This window comes from Neophocaena asiaeorientalis, unplaced genomic scaffold, assembly GCF_003031525.2.
Source record: "Neophocaena asiaeorientalis asiaeorientalis breed wild unplaced genomic scaffold, Neophocaena_asiaeorientalis_V1.1 scaffold327, whole genome shotgun sequence".
NCBI classification, from domain to species: domain Eukaryota; kingdom Metazoa; phylum Chordata; class Mammalia; order Artiodactyla; family Phocoenidae; genus Neophocaena; species Neophocaena asiaeorientalis.
Genome location: NW_020174560.1, coordinates 4,256,442 through 4,274,090, shown reverse-complemented (window position 1 = coordinate 4,274,090; position 17,649 = coordinate 4,256,442). Strand labels below are relative to the sequence as shown.

General features: G+C 49.1%; 1 protein-coding gene across 4 annotated transcripts in view; it reads left to right on the top strand.

Annotated features, from left to right (window-relative positions):
• Positions 1-17,649, top strand: part of RNF43 (ring finger protein 43) — a 60,221-nt gene that overhangs the window by 32,042 nt on the left and 10,530 nt on the right. For 2 of the 4 annotated variants that reach the window (XM_024757640.1, XM_024757639.1), the window contains one exon: positions 13,345-13,467. In XM_024757640.1, coding sequence (XP_024613408.1) covers positions 13,345-13,467 — 123 coding nt within the window. Of the gene's footprint in view, positions 1-13,344; positions 13,468-14,095; positions 14,176-17,649 lie in introns of those variants that run through there. The other 2 variants (XM_024757641.1, XM_024757642.1) reach the window with 2 other exon arrangements.

Here is a 17,649-nt window from a genome sequence, read left to right as displayed (position 1 = left end):
GTCCAATAGGCCTTTTGAAGTGCAGGAGAATTTGACTTTGGAGACAAATTGGGGAATTATCATCAAAGATATTGGGGTGATAAGAATACCAGAGAGAAATAATAGAAATCAGAGAATATGTCTTTATATTTAAATGAGAGGAAGAAGAGAAGAAAAAGAAAGAGGCAACAGATAAGGGACAGTCAGAGAAGTAGCATTATGTCATGAACCGCAGGTGAGGAGGGTGTCAAGAATGGGTATTCAACAAATCAGAAGGAATTTAGGAATATTTGTCTTCCTTTAGCCTCAGTCCCTTTTCTCAGGAAACAGCTGGCACCATTAAATTCAGATATGTCCTTTTTTTTTTTTTTCCCCCTGCTTTTAGCTCTGTTATGGAGGAAATCAGGAAATCAAGAGAACTGTCTATTAAAAATGTGTTTGGTGGTCACATTTTTAATTTAAGCTAGTGAAAGCTCTCAATTTTTGTGCTAGCAAAATAAAGTAAAAATTTTCAAGTCTTGCGCTAAATCATTGGAGGTTTAGTTCCCAAGGAGGCTCTTGTAATTTTGGTGCTTCTGTTCTTTGACTCTGTGATTCCTCCTGTGATCCATCCAGTCTCCTTTCATTATATTTAGTACACGAAATCCACGCCCAGAATTCAGGATTCCTGGTTGCAAGCCCAATATGCATTGTGTTGTTTCTTCAACCTAATTTGTGATATGGGTAGTACTAATAAAGGAGAATAAAATAGCTAATGAAGGATTATAAAGCACTTTGCTAATACAAACTGCAACATCAAAGCTGAATAATAGTCTTAATTTAGGGTGAAGGGTTCCATTAGCAGAGTAAAATTAAAAAGGACAAAGGGTAGTGTCGCTTTGTACCTTGATAACAGTGTACCAATCACAGAGCGCTGCTATCGATCCTCATTGCCCTGTGAACTCTCAACCCAGGAATTTGGCTCCCCTCCCTAACTCTCTAAGTACTTCCCTCACCCACTAAGTCTGATGATGGCACCTCCCTGAAGCTCCTGACAAATGCAAACAGGAACTTCTATTCAGCAGAACTAACTTGGTAACTGAGAAGATTCCTCTTCCATTCATCAGCACTTGGATTATCTTTTGGTATCTCTTACCATCTGCGCTTAGCAAGAAAAATAAAGGGGTTTGGGCAATTAGGAAGTAACAAAGAACTCATAGTTCACAAAGAACAAGTCAAGGGATGTTTGGAATATTTGAGCATACAGTCATATTTGGCGTGAGGTAGCCTCCCTACATCCTACTCAGGGCAAGCTGATCAAGCTGCCGGAAACCTGAAACAAAGGCAAGGGGATGACGTCAAATGGCCCCTCAACTGAAGTCTTTAAATTCTGGGCTTCAGACACATCAACTTCTTAGGGTATAAAGAATGGAGAAAAGAAATATAATTCATCGCTCATTCCACTAAAGGTAAGTTAAAAGAACGCACTCAGAAAAGGCATGGAATACTGTTGGGAGTAAATCAGCTCTGAATTGTTTGGTGCAGGTCACTGGTCCAAGTCCTCATAACATCTTGGCAGGGGCTGAAGTTCACCTGAGACACTCAGCCGACACTATGGCCTAAAGCCAGTGGGGAGCAAGACTTTCTTTGGGTCAATTCTATAGGGATGATAAATAAGTAAAGTTGTTTTAATAGTATCTAAATGGCTCCTGCCCTGAAGGAGCTCCCCATCAGATCTAGGAGATAGACTAAAGGACCCAAAGTGACAAGAGAGCACTTCCAAAGCGACATAGCAAGAGTAAGTTAGTCTACCCGTTCATTCCATGTTCTCCTAGTAGGTATGTGCTGTGCTCTGTGAATTTGCATTCCGCATGTCTTGTTTCACAGATGGTCTTAGGACTGTTTTACATGAGCGGGTGTATGCGTGACTATAGATCTACTGTTAGATTCTAGTCTCTTGAGAGCAGGAGCTATTCCCTTTTTTTTTTTTGGCAGGGAAATGTGTTAAGGATTATGCTCGACTTTGCACATTGATACTGAGGAAAGACAATAAATAAGAGTATCTGGGGATGGGTTATTAAGTAGGAAGTTCCTCCTAAAATAAGTGAGATTTGTTCAGCGTTGTGGAGAAGATTTAGACATCATGTAAAAGGGAAGGAAGAGACCTCTCCCTTGCTAAGAGATCAAATACTGTAAAGCTGACTTTAAAACTTATAGGGAATACACAGGTTTCTGAAGAGAAAGCAGAAATCTGAAAATATTCATATCCTGATCAAATAACAAGGCAACCACCAAACTTATTTATCTCAGATCTGTTTATTAAAACAGATAATTCAACATGCATATTTTTCTTAACATCTACCATGTACTAAGGGATGAATAATACCTAGTCCCTGACTTGAAGGAGCTCAGGATCTACTTTACAGGAAGGAGGGAAGGACTAGTGTTTTGTTGAACATCTATTAAGAACCAGGCGTTCTCCTGAAGGAAATGGGTAAGAGAGTGGGTCACAGTGGAACACTGAAACAACTAACTGTAAAAGGTAAGTGTCATTTAAGGCTTTTGAATATATCACTTTAGGAGACTATATGGGGGAAAGCATTTAATTTGGGGGACTGAAGGCTGGTGAGAGGATTAGAGAAGGACCCAGTTTGGGCTGGGCTGGGAGGTCAAGGGCAAAAAGGGGTGGGGAGCTGTAGGACTTAGATCTTGGAATCTCTGGCTCACAGGGGAAGGGGAGGTGCCACTTTTCTCTCTGTAGAGCCAAGGAGATAGGGGAAAGGTTCATAGGAAGAGAAAGCAAAAGGAATATAGCAGCGAACCAAACTAGCTTCCCATCTTATACACTTCCTGTAAAAGATTTCTTAAGAGCAAAGGCAGTGTTTTTCTGGTCTCATTCTCTTCAATGCCTAGAACTCTGCCATAGGAGGCCACTTCGATGTCTTACGTTTTAGTTCCTAGGAGCTCAAGAGTTGCTGCTATTAGGAATTACTAAAGTATTCAGAGGATGGAAATAGCAATGGCACAAATGCCAAGATATCCAGGCACCATCCATAGAGACCCAGTGAAATGCTGAGCCCAAAATGGTAGTACCTCCTAGGTTCTCACAACACTAACTCTTACTTTTTCTTTTATCCCCTGCCTAGAAGGCTGCACCATGGGTGGGAATAAAAATCTACTCTCCTGTTGCATCCAGGCAGCTGCCAGCAGTCTGTTTGCCTTGTTCTTTGCTGGCAAATCATTAAACAGCCCCCCCAAAGCAGGCCTCTTCCCCAGGGCCACCCCATGGACAGGGGTTCAGACCTGTGGTCAAAGGGCTGTCAGCAGTCAGGCTGGAGCCCTTGGGCTGTCTCCAGCACAAGCCTCCCCTGACAGTTGCCTCTTCTGAACAGAAGCCTCCTTGGCCTGATCTCAAACCCCAGTGGCTTTTGAGGAGACACTCTGGGCATCTGTGTTGGCTGTGGCTTGAATCATTTTGTCCTCCTCCTCCTGATGTAATTTCTAAGTGCAGCTCTCCCTGTATTTCCTCCGTCGTTTCTGTATTGAAGCACAGGCCCACGCTCCATATTTTTTTCCACTTTGCAATGTAAATGGAATAGTACGTTACTGCCCAGGAGCTGGGGATTGTGATCAGCCGAGCAAACTCTATAGCTTCACCCCATCCCCACTCACAATGGGACAGTTAAAACCTGGGCATCGATTTGGTTGCGCTGGCCCATTTGGATACAGTATCTGCCCTCCAAGGGCTTCTAAGCCAGTCGTGGAAGACAGCAGTATGGAGCAGAGTTTGCAGGGCAACTTGAAATCCCTACAACCTCTGAGCAGGAGACTAGGTCAGAAAGACATGGAATGTGTGTGTGAAACAACCAGGTTAATGTAGCCATTTCACACTCTTGCACTGAAATCACCAAACTTAGCAACGCTTGAGTAGCTCTGTGATAGTTCTGGTACGCCTCTGGCATATTTAAATGAATAATCTGATTTCCTCAAGTTTCATTTCTTTGGTCTTTTTCACAAGGACTGTCTGGTTTTAGTCTTTGGCCTTTTCAGCATTAAAATCGGAACCTAAATAATTACTTAAAAACAAACAGTCCCTGCTTCCAGCAGGTTTCTAAATTCCTACCATCTCTGGCATGAGTTTGGCTAGAACAAGAATAACAAAATAATAAAGCAAACTGTGTCAAGGCTGTTTGCGAACAGCACATTGGGTTAAATGTGAGAGTTCAGTGAACTCCCTCGCTGTGGTAAGAGTGAAGGCCGTGCCTGGGAAGGGCCCTGTCCAAAGCCTCCTTAGACCCTTACCCTGGAAGTGGGAGGGGCAGGAATTAGCCCTCGCGATGCTGCCACCTGTGTGAAGACCTCAGCCTTTCTGCAGGGGCCTCTTTGAACGAGAGAGACCCGGCTAAATGAGGGGCCCCAAAAGTGGTGCCTCCAGTAGGATGGAGGTCAGGGCGGGCGTCAGAATCTCCCACGACAGTGGTCACTAACGGAGTGCAGAACCCAACTGACATTTCAGGACCTCTTGGTAGGATTCCTAGCAGTTTGAGGCAAGGTAAATGCCTCACCTGGTGGAGGGAAAGAGTCCAAACCACATGACTGGCGTGTCTTCTAAGGTCTTGATGTTTGTGGGCCTCAGAGCCTTGGCATTCTGTTTCGCAGCCTTCCTTCCAAAGTGTGCTGACGTAACTAAAATGGTATTCGATGGGCTTCTCCCTCTCCTTGGCTCCTAACTTCATGGTGCCCCTGTAACTAGAGGTCATTCTGGACTGAGTCAGGACAAAACCTGTTTCTATATGGGAAGATAGTGGACAAAAGGCCCACCTCTTGGGTAGCTGTCATCTTTCTCCTTCTCTCTCTCTGGTTACTGCCAAATAAGGTTTCTTCTCTGACATCAATTTATTTCAAAAACAGCTCAGATGGTTAGCTTTCTCTTCTTTCTCCGCCCTTTCTTCTTCCTGCTTGTGGCTCTGCTTATGACCCTGTGACCCACCCTTACAAAGACAGCAGGCAGAGTGTGCGGTCAGGAAAGCCCCACCACGGGGCCCTCGTAGGGTAAAGAGGCCCAGTTCCATCACGGAGCCTGGACACGATCTGAGACAAGCAGAGGTGAATTTTTAACTTGAAGAATGGAGGCTCTAATGTGGGGGGGAGACAGTGAGGGAGATGGCAGTCTAGCTGAATGTCCATTATCTGGGTCTGAGCTTCTGTGACCTCTAATTTTAGGACACACCTTTCTTATCCTAGACAAACACGGACTATTCACTGGGAAAGCACCTCTGAGCAGTGTCTGGGTCTGGCTGCCTTGCTGTGGCTAGAAGAGATGAGATAAGCCCTAGGGGAGAGGAAGGAAGCTGAGGATGCTGGGCAGAGAGAGCCTAGGCCCAGAGGGAGAAGGAGCAGACAGACTTGGCTCCTGTCTTGTTGCTAAGACTGATTCAAGTTTGAAAATTCTAGAAACGTAGGCCCCCCTGAAGCCTTCTGATCGGGCATTGTAGTACTCGGCTGGTGTTTGCTGTACCGCACGGAATACTTCCCGACGCGCAGACCTGGAGGTGGCGTGGTGGAGTAGTCAGGGAGCTGGGATTGAATTTAGGAGGACTCAGCTTCCTTTGAGCGCCTCCGTATGTAACCATGGGCCGTCTGTAAGGTGAGGCTCGCATTCCTCATCTGTGTAAAGCAAGTTTTAAAGGTCCCTTACGGGTCTGGACCAGGCTCAGCTGTTAGCAATTCCCATCTCTTTTATAAACTGTATGACAATTGGATGCAAGTTGAGTCTTATTCATTCTTTCACCAAATACTAAGGGCCTACAACATGCAAAGCCCCCTGACGGGACCCTTGGCGGGCTCAGCTCCTCCACGCAGACGGTTGCCCTGCCTTCTGTTGGAAGCTGGCGGGTCCTTTCAGGTCTTCTGTTAACAGCCCTCTTGCTCACCAGTGCCCCTGCCCCCAGGAAGCTTTTCCGGATCAGGTTAGAAATACTGGAGGCCTCTGTCATCCATCCTCTCTCTTGCCAGTCCCTTTCCATCAGGGTTATGCTTCCCTCACCCCACCAACATTATTTTCTTTTGTACCTTAAAAAAATTACACAGTTAAGCAGGAATACATTTTCCTTGTAAAAGCATTTTAACAAAATCGATAAAGGGAAACTTCTCTTGACAATTCCCCAGCCTCCCAACTTAATTGATTAAGAAACTCAGCCATCCCAAAGAGGTAGAGATGCAGGCTAGCGTATGGATGGGAATGAGGTCTAGAAGCTTCCAAAGCCTAAACAATTGCCATTAGGATCAACCTGTAGATGTGAGCATTGACCTCTTTAACTAAAGGGCAAGATGACCAAACTGGACCTCAGAGACTGTTCTGGTACTGGGAGCCAGAAGCAGCAACTCCAGGCCTGTCTGCTTTTCCCAGCCCCCCAGCTCCAGGAGCTTGACTTTATGCAGCTGCTGTGTCCTGCCGCCTGAGATAAAAGTCAGGTAGTTCCAAGTTCAGGTAATGGAGGTTGCACAGGACAGGATGATTATAAAATCTGAAAAGAGGAAATGGGCAGAAGGTGCCTTTGATGCCTGGCCAATGTTCCTGATTACAAAAGCAAAATTGTAGCAGGCAGTAAAGTTACCTGTCCAAGGCCTGGGTGAAGGTCTGTAAGTGGAATCAGAGAAGTGAGAGATTACTGCGGCAGAGCTGGGCTGGGGAACAGGAGACAGTAAAGAATTGCTTGCAAACGCACACACCCCAAGAGGAGGAGATGCCACGGATAAAATAAGACCAGCGTTAAGTTCGGGGCTCAGTTGAGCCCTGGAATGCCCTTCGTGAGGAGGTAATGAGATCACATGGCCTCCTTCATGGGAAGGAGGCAGGCGGAGAACTGGAAGAGCTTGTTCAGTGGGGTTTGGAGGGCTGAGCCCAGGAGGGAAGTGACCGTGGATAATGAGCTGTCCCAGACTGTGCCTTGTGGAACACTGGCATTCAGAGGCGCTGTGACGACTGCCAAGGGAGAAGTAGTCAGAAAGGGCTTTGTCCCTTCCAGGAATAAGGAGGGATTTTACCATTGCAGGTGCGATAATAAAAACAACTACCATTTTAACGAGTACCTACTGAGTGTCGGGCTCTGGGCTAGGCGCCTATGGCCATTATATCTGGTCTTCATGGTAATCAGGAGGCATTTTTTTTTATCCCATTCTGAAGATGAGGAGTACGAGGCTCAGAAAAGCTAAGTAACAACCTGCTCCAGGTCACACAGGTAAATGATGGAGTCAGAAAATGTACGTAAGGTCTGTTTGGGGAGGGAAGGGAAAAATCAGAACAAATAAGTTTAAGGAGGAGGACAGAGGCAGAGAGAACAGACACAAGAGCATGAAATACAACACACACCACTAAGGACCTACATCTTTACATAGCTGTTTAACATGTGTGTGCAAAGCGGAGTTCTCAGCCAGAGTGGCCTGGACACTGTGAGCCAGTCCTCTTAATCTGCTTCTCATAGCAGCATCTGGAACGGGGTGTCGCATCTCCTGGCCTTTTAGGAATACACAAATAACCAATCCTTAAGCTCACCAACTTTCCAGGAACGCTCCCCAGCCACACCCACCCCGAATCCTGCAAGCCCATCTCTCTTGGCCCTCTCCTAGTGTCACTGAGAGGATGGGTGGCCGATGTAGAAATCACGTTTGCATCTTTGTTATTAGGGCACCTTACATCCCAAGGAGGCAGATGCATTTAGATCTGTTTTCTTCTCAGGAGCCCTCTTCCCAGCTGAAAATTCCCTGGAGGAGGGGGCAAAGACAGCCCCTGTGTTACACCCCGGGGAGACTAACACTGCCTTGCTAGGTAATGAACAGCACCCTGGTTCAATGGCCTTTTCTTGGCTTTTGCTTTTAATCTGAGAATATGTACTTGAGAAGCTCTCATTGTAAAAGAAACCAGACAGAAGTATAGTGAGCATGATTTTCATGCCACAAATACGACTGTACAAGAAATACCATGGTACTTTATTATTTTTTTAATTGAATTAAACCTGACTTCAAGGTCCTATCCCACTAGGTCAATGGAAATTTGTTTTCATGGGAACTCCCCTCATAGAGCAGCCAAACTGAAATAGCTAAGGGACATCTCCGATACTTGTTCACTCTGGTCTCCACAAATATGCCCATTGTCCTAGCACAATCCAGGTAGGCACAGCATCTTCGCTAGGGTCCAGCCTCCTGGGGTCCACCCCTTTTGGGGCACAGGCTGTAGCTTCCGACAACTTGGCACATCTCCAGGCTCCTCCCCGCCACGCTCAAGATTCCAGGGACTCTGACCACCTGTGCCGCTCCCCACCCCCATCCCCACCCCCACCCCCAAGCCACCTCTCCTTTCTGCTTTCGGGACACTCACATTTCCTCAATGAGTTCAGTCTTTCATGGAAAGTCAGGAAGATAGGTCTTTAGCAACAATTGCTTTTGGCCAATGCCCCTGAGGCAAGGAAATAGAAGGCGAGCCTCTCTTCTTGGAATGGGAGGAGGGAAAAGACAGGAACAACGTATAAAATAGCTGTCATTCTTTTTTAGTCTTCCACAACAGCACAAAATGAAACTCAAGTTAATTATCTCCACATATTAGCCTATGATCGAAGTACTCAAAGCAAAACACCAAAGTCTCTTCACCATTTCCTCTGTAATTCCTCTCCCAAGCCACGGTTGTCAGGATTTGGTGTGCACTGTGCTGTCTTTATAGGTATTTGGCTGTAGACATTCAATATTTAATTTTAAAACCTGTGTAGCAGGCACTGGAGGGGCAGTGGAGGTCTGTCAAAGCTGGGGGAGAGAGGGAGGGATGTACATAGACAACTGAAACACGCTGGGGTGAGTATAGGACTGGGGAAACACAGTGTACTAAGGGTGGCCCGGATGAGGGCCTCCAACCCACCCTGACAGAGCAGCAAGCACCAGAGTGTTTGGGGACGTGAAACAAGGTCTTTCTGGAGCGTGGGTTGCCGGGGGAAGAGGTATTGACAGGGATGGTAAGCCGTGAGGCGGGCCATGATGGCACCGGAGCAGGCAGGGTCTTTTAAGCTGTGTTTAAAAGTGCAGACTTCAGTGCTTCGGAGTGACATGCCCAAATTAGCATCTTAGACCACTCTGGCTTCAGTATAGGGAACTGGGGGCAGGGGGAGGCTGGGGAGGGGGTTGACCCTAGTTAAGCGGTTATTTCAGTAAACTGGGATAGCAATGATGGTGGCCTGTGTCAGAGTAGCCGTGGTGGGAATGGCAGAGAAATGTTTAGGAGATAGAATTGTTAGAATTTGGTGATTGGTTGTTGGTGGTAGCGGTAGGGCGTGAAGGAGATCAGAGGAGAGGAGGAAGATAACATCTGACTTGGGTAATAGGTGGATGGTGGTTCAGGCCCCTCAAACAGGGAACACTGGAGGAACAGTTTTGAGGGACACAATGACTAGTTCAATTTTGGACATGCTGAGTTTGAGGTGTCTCATTTAAGGTTCTTCAGGCAGAAACATCCAGGCCCCTCCTGGGGTCTGGAACTCAAGAGAGGTCTGGGCTGCACATATATAATTAACCACCTCTACATGGAAACCAAAGCCATGGGATTGGCTTCGGTCACCCGGGGGACCGTGGAAAGTCAAAAGAGAAGAGGGCCTAAGACATTCCTGGAAGTTAGCACCAATATTTCGGGGACTTGTGTTTGGGCCTGTATGCTTTAGGAATGTATAATTAGGAAGACAAATTTTCTTGGTTATGAATTGGGGGAAGGTATCATGTTTTCAAAGTCAAATGGAGATTGTTCTTAATTTTAATTTTTTTTATTTTATCCTACTTCTTTCCATTTCCTCTGATCTTCTGCTCTCAGCTGTGTAATCCTGGGCATGTTACTTAACTGTTCAGTGCCTCAGTTTCCTCTTTTTTTTTTGGAGGGGGGGTATGCGGGCCTCTCACTGTTGTGGCCTCTCCCGTTGCGGAGCACAGTCTCCGGACGCGCAGGCTCAGCGGCCATGGCTCACGAGCCCAGCCGCTCCACGGCATGTGGGATCCTCCCGGACCGGGGCACGAACCTGTGTCCCCTGCATCGGCAGGCGGACTCTCAACCACTGCACCACCAGGGAAGCCCTCCTCTTTTTTGAAATGGAGACAATTATAGGGTTGTTACGAGGATAAAAAGCGCTTCGAACACTCACTGGCCCACCATATTTACTCAACAAATGTACATATCTCTCAGCAGCAGCAGCAGCATTAGCATGGACAGTGGTGGGTTTGCTATGTGTTTCATTTGGAGTTGCATAACTCCAGAGGGTGGAGTCAGAGCTGGGTTCTAATCTTGTGTGACCTTAATTTCTCTGAGCCTCAAGCTTCTTCCTCTTCTTTAAGTGGGGATGAGCACACCTACCTCGTAATGAGATAACATCTACAGGCTCTGGCACGCCAAAGGCATTTACTAATGGCTCATTTCCTCCTCTTCCTTCTTCCGTAGTAGTTAGCTCGGGACCACGGAAGTCTGGTGACTGCACCACGTTTTTTCCCCTCTATCTCAGCATCCTACCACGTGGCATTACAGTACGGTACACGTTGGTTCCCCCGCAAAGGCCTGGGGGCAGCGTGGTGGTGAAGTATTTGAAAATCCTTCTCTAAAGACTACTCTTCTCCAAAGTGACTTTCCCCTGTCTCCATTGACCCTCTGGTTAGTGAGAGGCATCTTGGAGTTATCTTGAGAAAGCTGGACCATGGGTAGGGTGTGGGAGCACGTACAGCGGTGGACTTCTGTGGCTGCTCCTGAAGGGAGGTCTCACATCTTTTGTTCTGCTGGAGCAGCTGACTCCTGACTTCTCACCACACCGGCCTGTCCTCTGCAGTCACCAGGGAGATCCTTCTCAAACACAGATCTGTGGTCCCTGCTCTTGCCGACCTTTCATGCCGGACCTAACTGCCCCTCCCAACCCTCAACGCAGGCCGCTTCCTCTGCCAGGAGCGTACCCTCCCCCCTGGTTGTGGGTCCACTGGGTGAACACATACCTATTTAGTCCCCAAGGAAGCACTGAGGTCACTCTGCCCTCTGGCATGGGATTGTTGGTCCCCCTCCTCAGGCCCTCCCCCAGGCCCTCGAATGAACCTGCATTGTAACATCACAATACACAGTGTTTGCACGCTTGTCTTCTGAGCTTTAAAGGCAAGGAGCCTGTCTTATTCATTGTTGACTCCTCGTTGCATTGAACAGTGCCTGGCACCGAGAGGGCCTTCAGTGTTGGTAGAATGAAGAAATGAATGGACAGACGGACAGACTAATGGAGCTTGTTGAGATGGGGGCTACAGCTTCACTAGAGCCCCCAACCTCATGCCCCAGCCCATTTCTGGGGGTTAGGGGGATATATAACCTTTCTCCCACACTAAACCTCGATCACCACCAGACTAAAAGTCCTTAATTTCTGGGAGCAAGAACGGACACCCCTCCCATCTCATCACCCCTGCCCAAAGATTTCTATTCACAAGGATACAGTTCAAAGTGAGGTAGTGCATATGTATTGAGAACCTACTATGTTCAAGGGACTGCAGTGATACAGTGAGAGGAAATAGCCTGAAAGTGCTTTCTAAAAGTGACCGTGCTTTTATTTTATTTTTTTGGCTGTGTTGGGTCTTCGTTGCTGTGCGCGGGCTTTCTCTAGTTGCAGAGAGCGGGGGCTACACTTCGTTGTGGTGTGCGGGCTTCTTGTTGCGGTGCGTGGGCTTCTCATTGTGGTGGCTCCTTTTGTTGTGGAGCACGGGCTCTAGGCGCGAGGGCTTCAGTAGTTGTGGCTCGCGGGCTCTAGAGCGCACGCTCAGTAGTTGTGGCGCATGGGCTTAGTTGCTCCACGGCATGTGGGATCTTCCTGGACCAGGGCTCAAACCCGTGTCCCCTGCATTGGCAGGGGGGGTCTTTTTTTTTTTTTTTTTTTTTATAAATTTATTTATTTATTTATTCGGCTGTGTCGGGTCTTCGTTGCTGTGCACAGGCTTTCTCTAGTTGCAGGGAGCATTGTGGTGCATGCGGGCTTCTCACTGCGGTGGCCCCTCCCGCTGCGGAGCACAGGCTCCAGGCATGCAGGCCTCAGTAGTTGAGGCACGCGGGCTTCAGTAGTTGTGGAGCACGGGCTCAGTTGCTCCGTGGCATGTGGGATCCTCCCGGACCAGGGCTCAAACCCGTGTCCCCTGCATTGGCAGGCGGATTCTCAACCACCGCGCCACCAGGGAAGTCCCGGCAGGCAGATTCTTAACCACTGCGCCACCGGGGAAGCCCTGACTGTGCTTTTAAGTCCATCATTGACATTATCATGTTCGTAAACATCTTCGTAAATTCAAAATTCTCTCTGGTTCCTCTGATGGTTCTTTCTGGAAGTCCTTTAGTCTAACAGCAGTAGCCAGGGAATCGTGGGCAGCTCCCTAGTAGGAATTTCCCTTTCTTGCCAGAATACACTGGGTTTCCACCATGTGGGAACCCCTGGCCCATAGGATTATCCTTTGTCACAGTACTCTAGGAAAATTAGATTCAAGGGAGTATTAGAATCACCCTGAAGGAGAAGAGTGTGTATAGAAGGGCAGTCTCATCCCTTTGATGAGGGGCCCTCTGGTCTCTGTTAGCATGTATAAGGCCCACTTCCCCTTAGTCGTTGCTCAGCACCAGCCGGGCTAGAGGCTCAGGGTCTCGGACTGGACCTGCCATACCCTCAGAGCAGGTGGGCTGAGCAGGCCGCATCATTGCTGAGGACAGGACAAACTCCTAGGAATTGTGCTATTCAAGGCTTAACTCTTAGCCAAGCCTCATCCCAAAATAGTTCTCCTCCCTATCAGCACCCTGCTTAATCCCAGGATAAGCAAAGGGGGATGTTGAGAGGAGCAAGATGGCACCAAGTGAGAAGACCCAAGCCACAGGAGAGATGGGAATCTCCATGGCAACAGCTGCCGAGGAGACAGGAGGCTCCAGCAGCACCCAGCAGCGCCCTGGGGGAGCAAGGAGGGAAGCAGGATTCTGAAGCCACTGATATAGGCTCGCAGCCTGGGATTTCTGGAGTAGAATTAGGAGGTGAGAGAGGCTGGGGCCAGGAGAAGAGCCCTTTGCAGCTGAGCAGTTTGGAAAAGCAGGGCTTGAGGATTGTTGGAACGGCTTTGTAGCAGCGTCTTCGTTTACACACCCCTTGCTCCCATCTGCCCCCACCTCCGTGTGTCCTTGGCCCTGGCACCCCTGAAACGACAGCTGGTGGCTCCTGGCTTACCATGAGGCCATCTGATAAGAAGGCCCCCTCTTTCGTGGCAGCAGGAGACCCGCCAGGTACCTGTGAGACCAGTGGGGACGTGCGTGGCTCTCCCAGCTGTGGCTTCTGCTCCCTAGAGCCCCCTAACCTGTCTCTCCCTCTCTCTCTGCAGTCCCACCCCCTGTACCTGTGCAACGCCAGTGACGACGACAACCTGGAGCCTGGATTCATCAGCATTGTCAAGCTGGAGAGCCCCCAGCGGGCCCCCCGCCCCTGCCTGTCACTGGCCAGCAAGGTAGATTCGCACTTGAGCCCCGCACACCCTGAACCCCTGCGCGCCCAGCTCTGGGCTGTGAGAGGTCCTGTGCTCTTTGTCTGCTTGTTTCCTGAGAGTGATGTGCTCAGTTCAGGTTTTTATAACCCATGACTGGTCTGAGAGACGTGGAAATTCAGGCCACTGTCCTCTCCCCACCGGCCATGTGCCAGCAGAACGTTTTGGCTGTCATCTGGAGCATGTGCCCATCCTAGCTCTTCCCCCATCACCTGGACATTCCTACACCCCTTCCCCTGCCTAGCATCAGAGCTAGCATCAGAGGGGGTCAGCTGGAGGGCTTTTCCATCTCTCAGAAATATTCACTGAGCACCATGCAAAGAAGAGTGGAAACAGAGGCCATTAAAACACTCTTCCTCCGAGATCGCAAACCGGCAGCCCCACACTTCCTCGGGGCACATTTGGTAGTGAGTGCCCAGTGTTAGGTAGGTAAGTATGAGTGTGAGAGAGGGGAGGGAGACAGACAGATGGAGGAGGACGAGTTCTGAGAGCTCTGCTGTCCCTCCGAAGCAGCGTATGATTTCACATGCGTGTGGGCACTCGGCAACCCGCCGGGATGTGTCCACATAGGAGGTTTTCTTCTCGCCCCTAGAGGACCACTCTCCTGTAGGAGAAATGAGCCATGTGAACAGACACTGGGTGACAAGGAACATGTGGTCAGTGCTCTTTGAGGTACTTAATTAACCTTGTTGGGCCTTTGTTTCCACCACCATAAAACGGGACTTTTATTTCCTACCCCACTAATCGTTGTGAGGATGAAAAGAGCGTACGTCAAGGGCCCAGATAGTCCCCGAGCTAAATGAAACGCGAAGTCAAAAACCCGTCAGGAGTTCAGAGGAAGCACCTTGGCTGCTGGCCTGTGACCTTTTTTCTTTCTGAGGTCACTGCCTGAGCTTCCCGTGCCCACCCCCGCCCTCCGCCCCCTGCGCCACACTCACCCCGCTTCCCCTTGCCGGTCTTCTCCCCGCATCACTCTGCGGAACTGCTCTGGCCCCAAGCTCTCTCGCGGGTCAGGTCCAAGGCATCCCTCGGCTCTCTCATCCTTTGACCTGACCAGGTAGCTCCTACCTGGGATCCCCTGGCCCAGAGGAGGTCTGTGAAGGTAGTAATGTGGATCTTTGGGCTACTTCCAATATTTTAGACTTCCCACAGGCTTAACTGAACTCTTCATTTTTTTTGCTTTCAGTTGAATTCTATCAGTTCAATGTGTTATACAAGTTATCTCATAGGAAAATGAATTGTGTATAATAAATGCAGTTAGTTTGGTAAAACATATTTAAATATAGGGCTTGCGGGAGGCATAGGGGAAAGGTGGGTCTTTGGTGAGGAAATTCAAAAACCACTGACCTCAGTCAGCTCTGCTCTGGCAAATCAATTAGTGTCAGTGGTGGTGTCCCCATCCCCGGAACTGGGGCTCTTGAGCCAGACAGCCCCGGGTCTGGAGCCTGGCTTCTCCACTGCCCCTCAGTGTGACCTGGACATTTTAGCTCAGCTCTCTGAGCCTCTGTTTCCCCATCTGTAAAAGGGGAACAAGAACAGGGCTCATATCTTATAGTAGTTATGAGGAGTTGAGGAGACAGTACAGACGCCAAGCGCACAGCAATCACTCAATAAATGACTGCAGCTGTCACTGCTGTCCTTGTCATTGGCATCGTCATCCTGTGCTTTCATAGTTAACAAGGTTGGCCTTTTTCTGTCATGGTTCCCTCTTTTGATCTCTGACCCTCACTGTAGTTCTTCTGGACTCTCATTCTTGTCAGCATACCACCTTCCTCCCCCTACCCAGTCACCCAGATTGGTTTCTGTTTCTTTATTAGCAACTCCACAGCCATCCTTGTGAATCCCCAGGCCCTGAGCCCCTCATGCATGGGCTGGAGCAGTGGCCTTTTGCCTGGTGGAAGGAGCTGGCTCTGGAGGCAAAAAAGTCGGGTGCAAGGCCTGCCTTTCTTACCACAGAGAACACTCCCTGCTAACCAGGTACTTGGAAGGCTGAAGTCCTGGGTGGGAATTCTGCCTCCACTGCTTATCAGCTGTGTGACCCTGGGCAAGTTGTTCAGCCTCTCTGAGCCTCTGGTTTTTCCTCAATTCAAAAGTGGAGCTGATGCCTGTCTTATGGAGTTGTTGTGAGGAGTAAATGAAATCATGTACGCAAAGCACATGGCGATAGCTGATACGATGATAACTAATACTTAAGAGCGGCTTAGTGACAGATACAAATAAGTGAATAAATACTTAAGGAATACTCACTATGTGCCAGGCGCATATTATAAGGCTTTACATGGAGTAACTTATATAGTCCTCAGAGCAACCCTGTGAAGTAGGTCCTGTTATTAGCCCTAGTTAACAGAAAGGAGAACTGCGGCACAGAGCAGTTAAGTGACTTGCCCGAAGTCTCACAGCTAATGGTTGATGGCAGATTTAGTACTCAAACCTGAACAGTCTGGGCAGAGTGGGTCTCAATAATGGTTATATCCCCTCTACTTCCTCCTCCCCTTGCTTTCAAGCCTAGGTGAATCCCACCTCTTGTATTGAATCTTTCCTAACTGGCTCAGCCCAGCTGGGCTACTGGGAGCAGAAATCCTTCCCTCCTGGCATGCTGCCAGGGTCTCTGGCCATGCTTTTCACACCAGGTTTCATGGAGGTGCCTTGGCAGGGGCTGGGGTTGGGGGGAAGCCAAGGGTCCTTCTTACCCCTAATCCCACCCTCAACCTCAGCTCGCTTTTATATGTTTTGTATTGACGATTTGTGTCAGTCTCTGTGTGTGTGTGTGTGTGTGTGTGTGTGCGTGTGTGTATTGTGGGGGACACAATGGAGGGAAGGGCTTTCTGCAGTGAAAAAAAGGGTTTGGAAACGACTGGTCTGTTTCATTCATTTGTACTCTAGAATGTTGTTATCAGCATTATAATCGTACGTATATGCTTTGTCTCCACAGCTAGATTATGAGTTGTTCTGGAGGGCTCGGCCTTCCCTGGCTTGGTGCCCTGAGCACAGTGGGTGCTCAGTCAATCTTTGATGAGGAGGAGATACACAGTGACTGTCACTGTGTCTGGAGAGGAAAATCTAAGGTGCAGGGAAGTGCAGAGCGTAGAAGTGCAGAAGTCCTGGAACGTATTGGCTTCCACTGCTAAAGGCCACGGGCAGCCTGCGCGCTGCTCTTAGAGGGCTGGCTGAATCTTTGCAGCTCCCAAAGAGGTCTCTGGGTTGTTTTTCTAAAGCCCACTCTTCCTGACTGGAGGGCCTGCCCGTCCTCTCTGTCTTCCAGGTTCTGGTCTGGAAGAAGTGCTTCTCTCTCTCCCTCCCTCCCTTTCGCTTGGGTGCGGGCGGACTGCAGGGCAGCATGGGTAGCCCTTGAGTGGGCTGCCATCTGGCCCCAAATCTTGCTTTTTGAGTCCTAGAACTCTGAACACAGGCACCCACTGTCTGAAAGCCCTGTTTGTTTCCCCTGTTGGCCAACCCTCTCTCTTTGATCACTTTTACAACTTTGTAATTATGGGCTGTAATCGGCTGGGGTGTTTGAACGTCAGGGTAATTACTTTCCACCGTTCCTACCCCAACCCTTCAAAAGGAGAGGGGTAGGGAAGTAAGAACATCTCCAGAGAAGGAAGTCTCTGCCCTTCCCTCCTGCTGTTCCAGGCTGGGCTGGGCTCAGGGTCTCATTCTGGGGATGAGAAACACGAGGCCCTAGTAGCACTGCGGATCCAGGAGTCTCAGTTCTGTGACTACTCGGGTGACCTCCCCACCCCTTGGTTAAGTCATGGACTATGAGATTAGCAGGAGTTCTTCTCCTTTTCCCCTAGGGCTGCTCCCATGCCCTGGTTTGGAGGGCTCTGAAGACTGGACAGCTTCTTTTTGCCTGGGGTCGCCTCGGTGGGGGAGACTTCCTGGGAATAAGCAGGCTAGAGGAGGATGGAGGCTGTGGCCTCTCCATTTCTTCAGCAGTTCCATTCTCCAGTCCCGTGAATTTCCAGTCAATTAGCCTGGCGAGCCTGGGCCTGGGCTGGGCCTGGGTGCTGGTAGAGAGAGGGCCTAGCCCAGCTCCTCAGGGAAGGAGGGAGGGAAGAGGGAAGGTACCCTCCTGGCCGAAAAGGCCCCACTTGAGCGTCTCCACCACCCTCCCCGGGCTCTCCTGGCTGCAGGCTGCCTGTT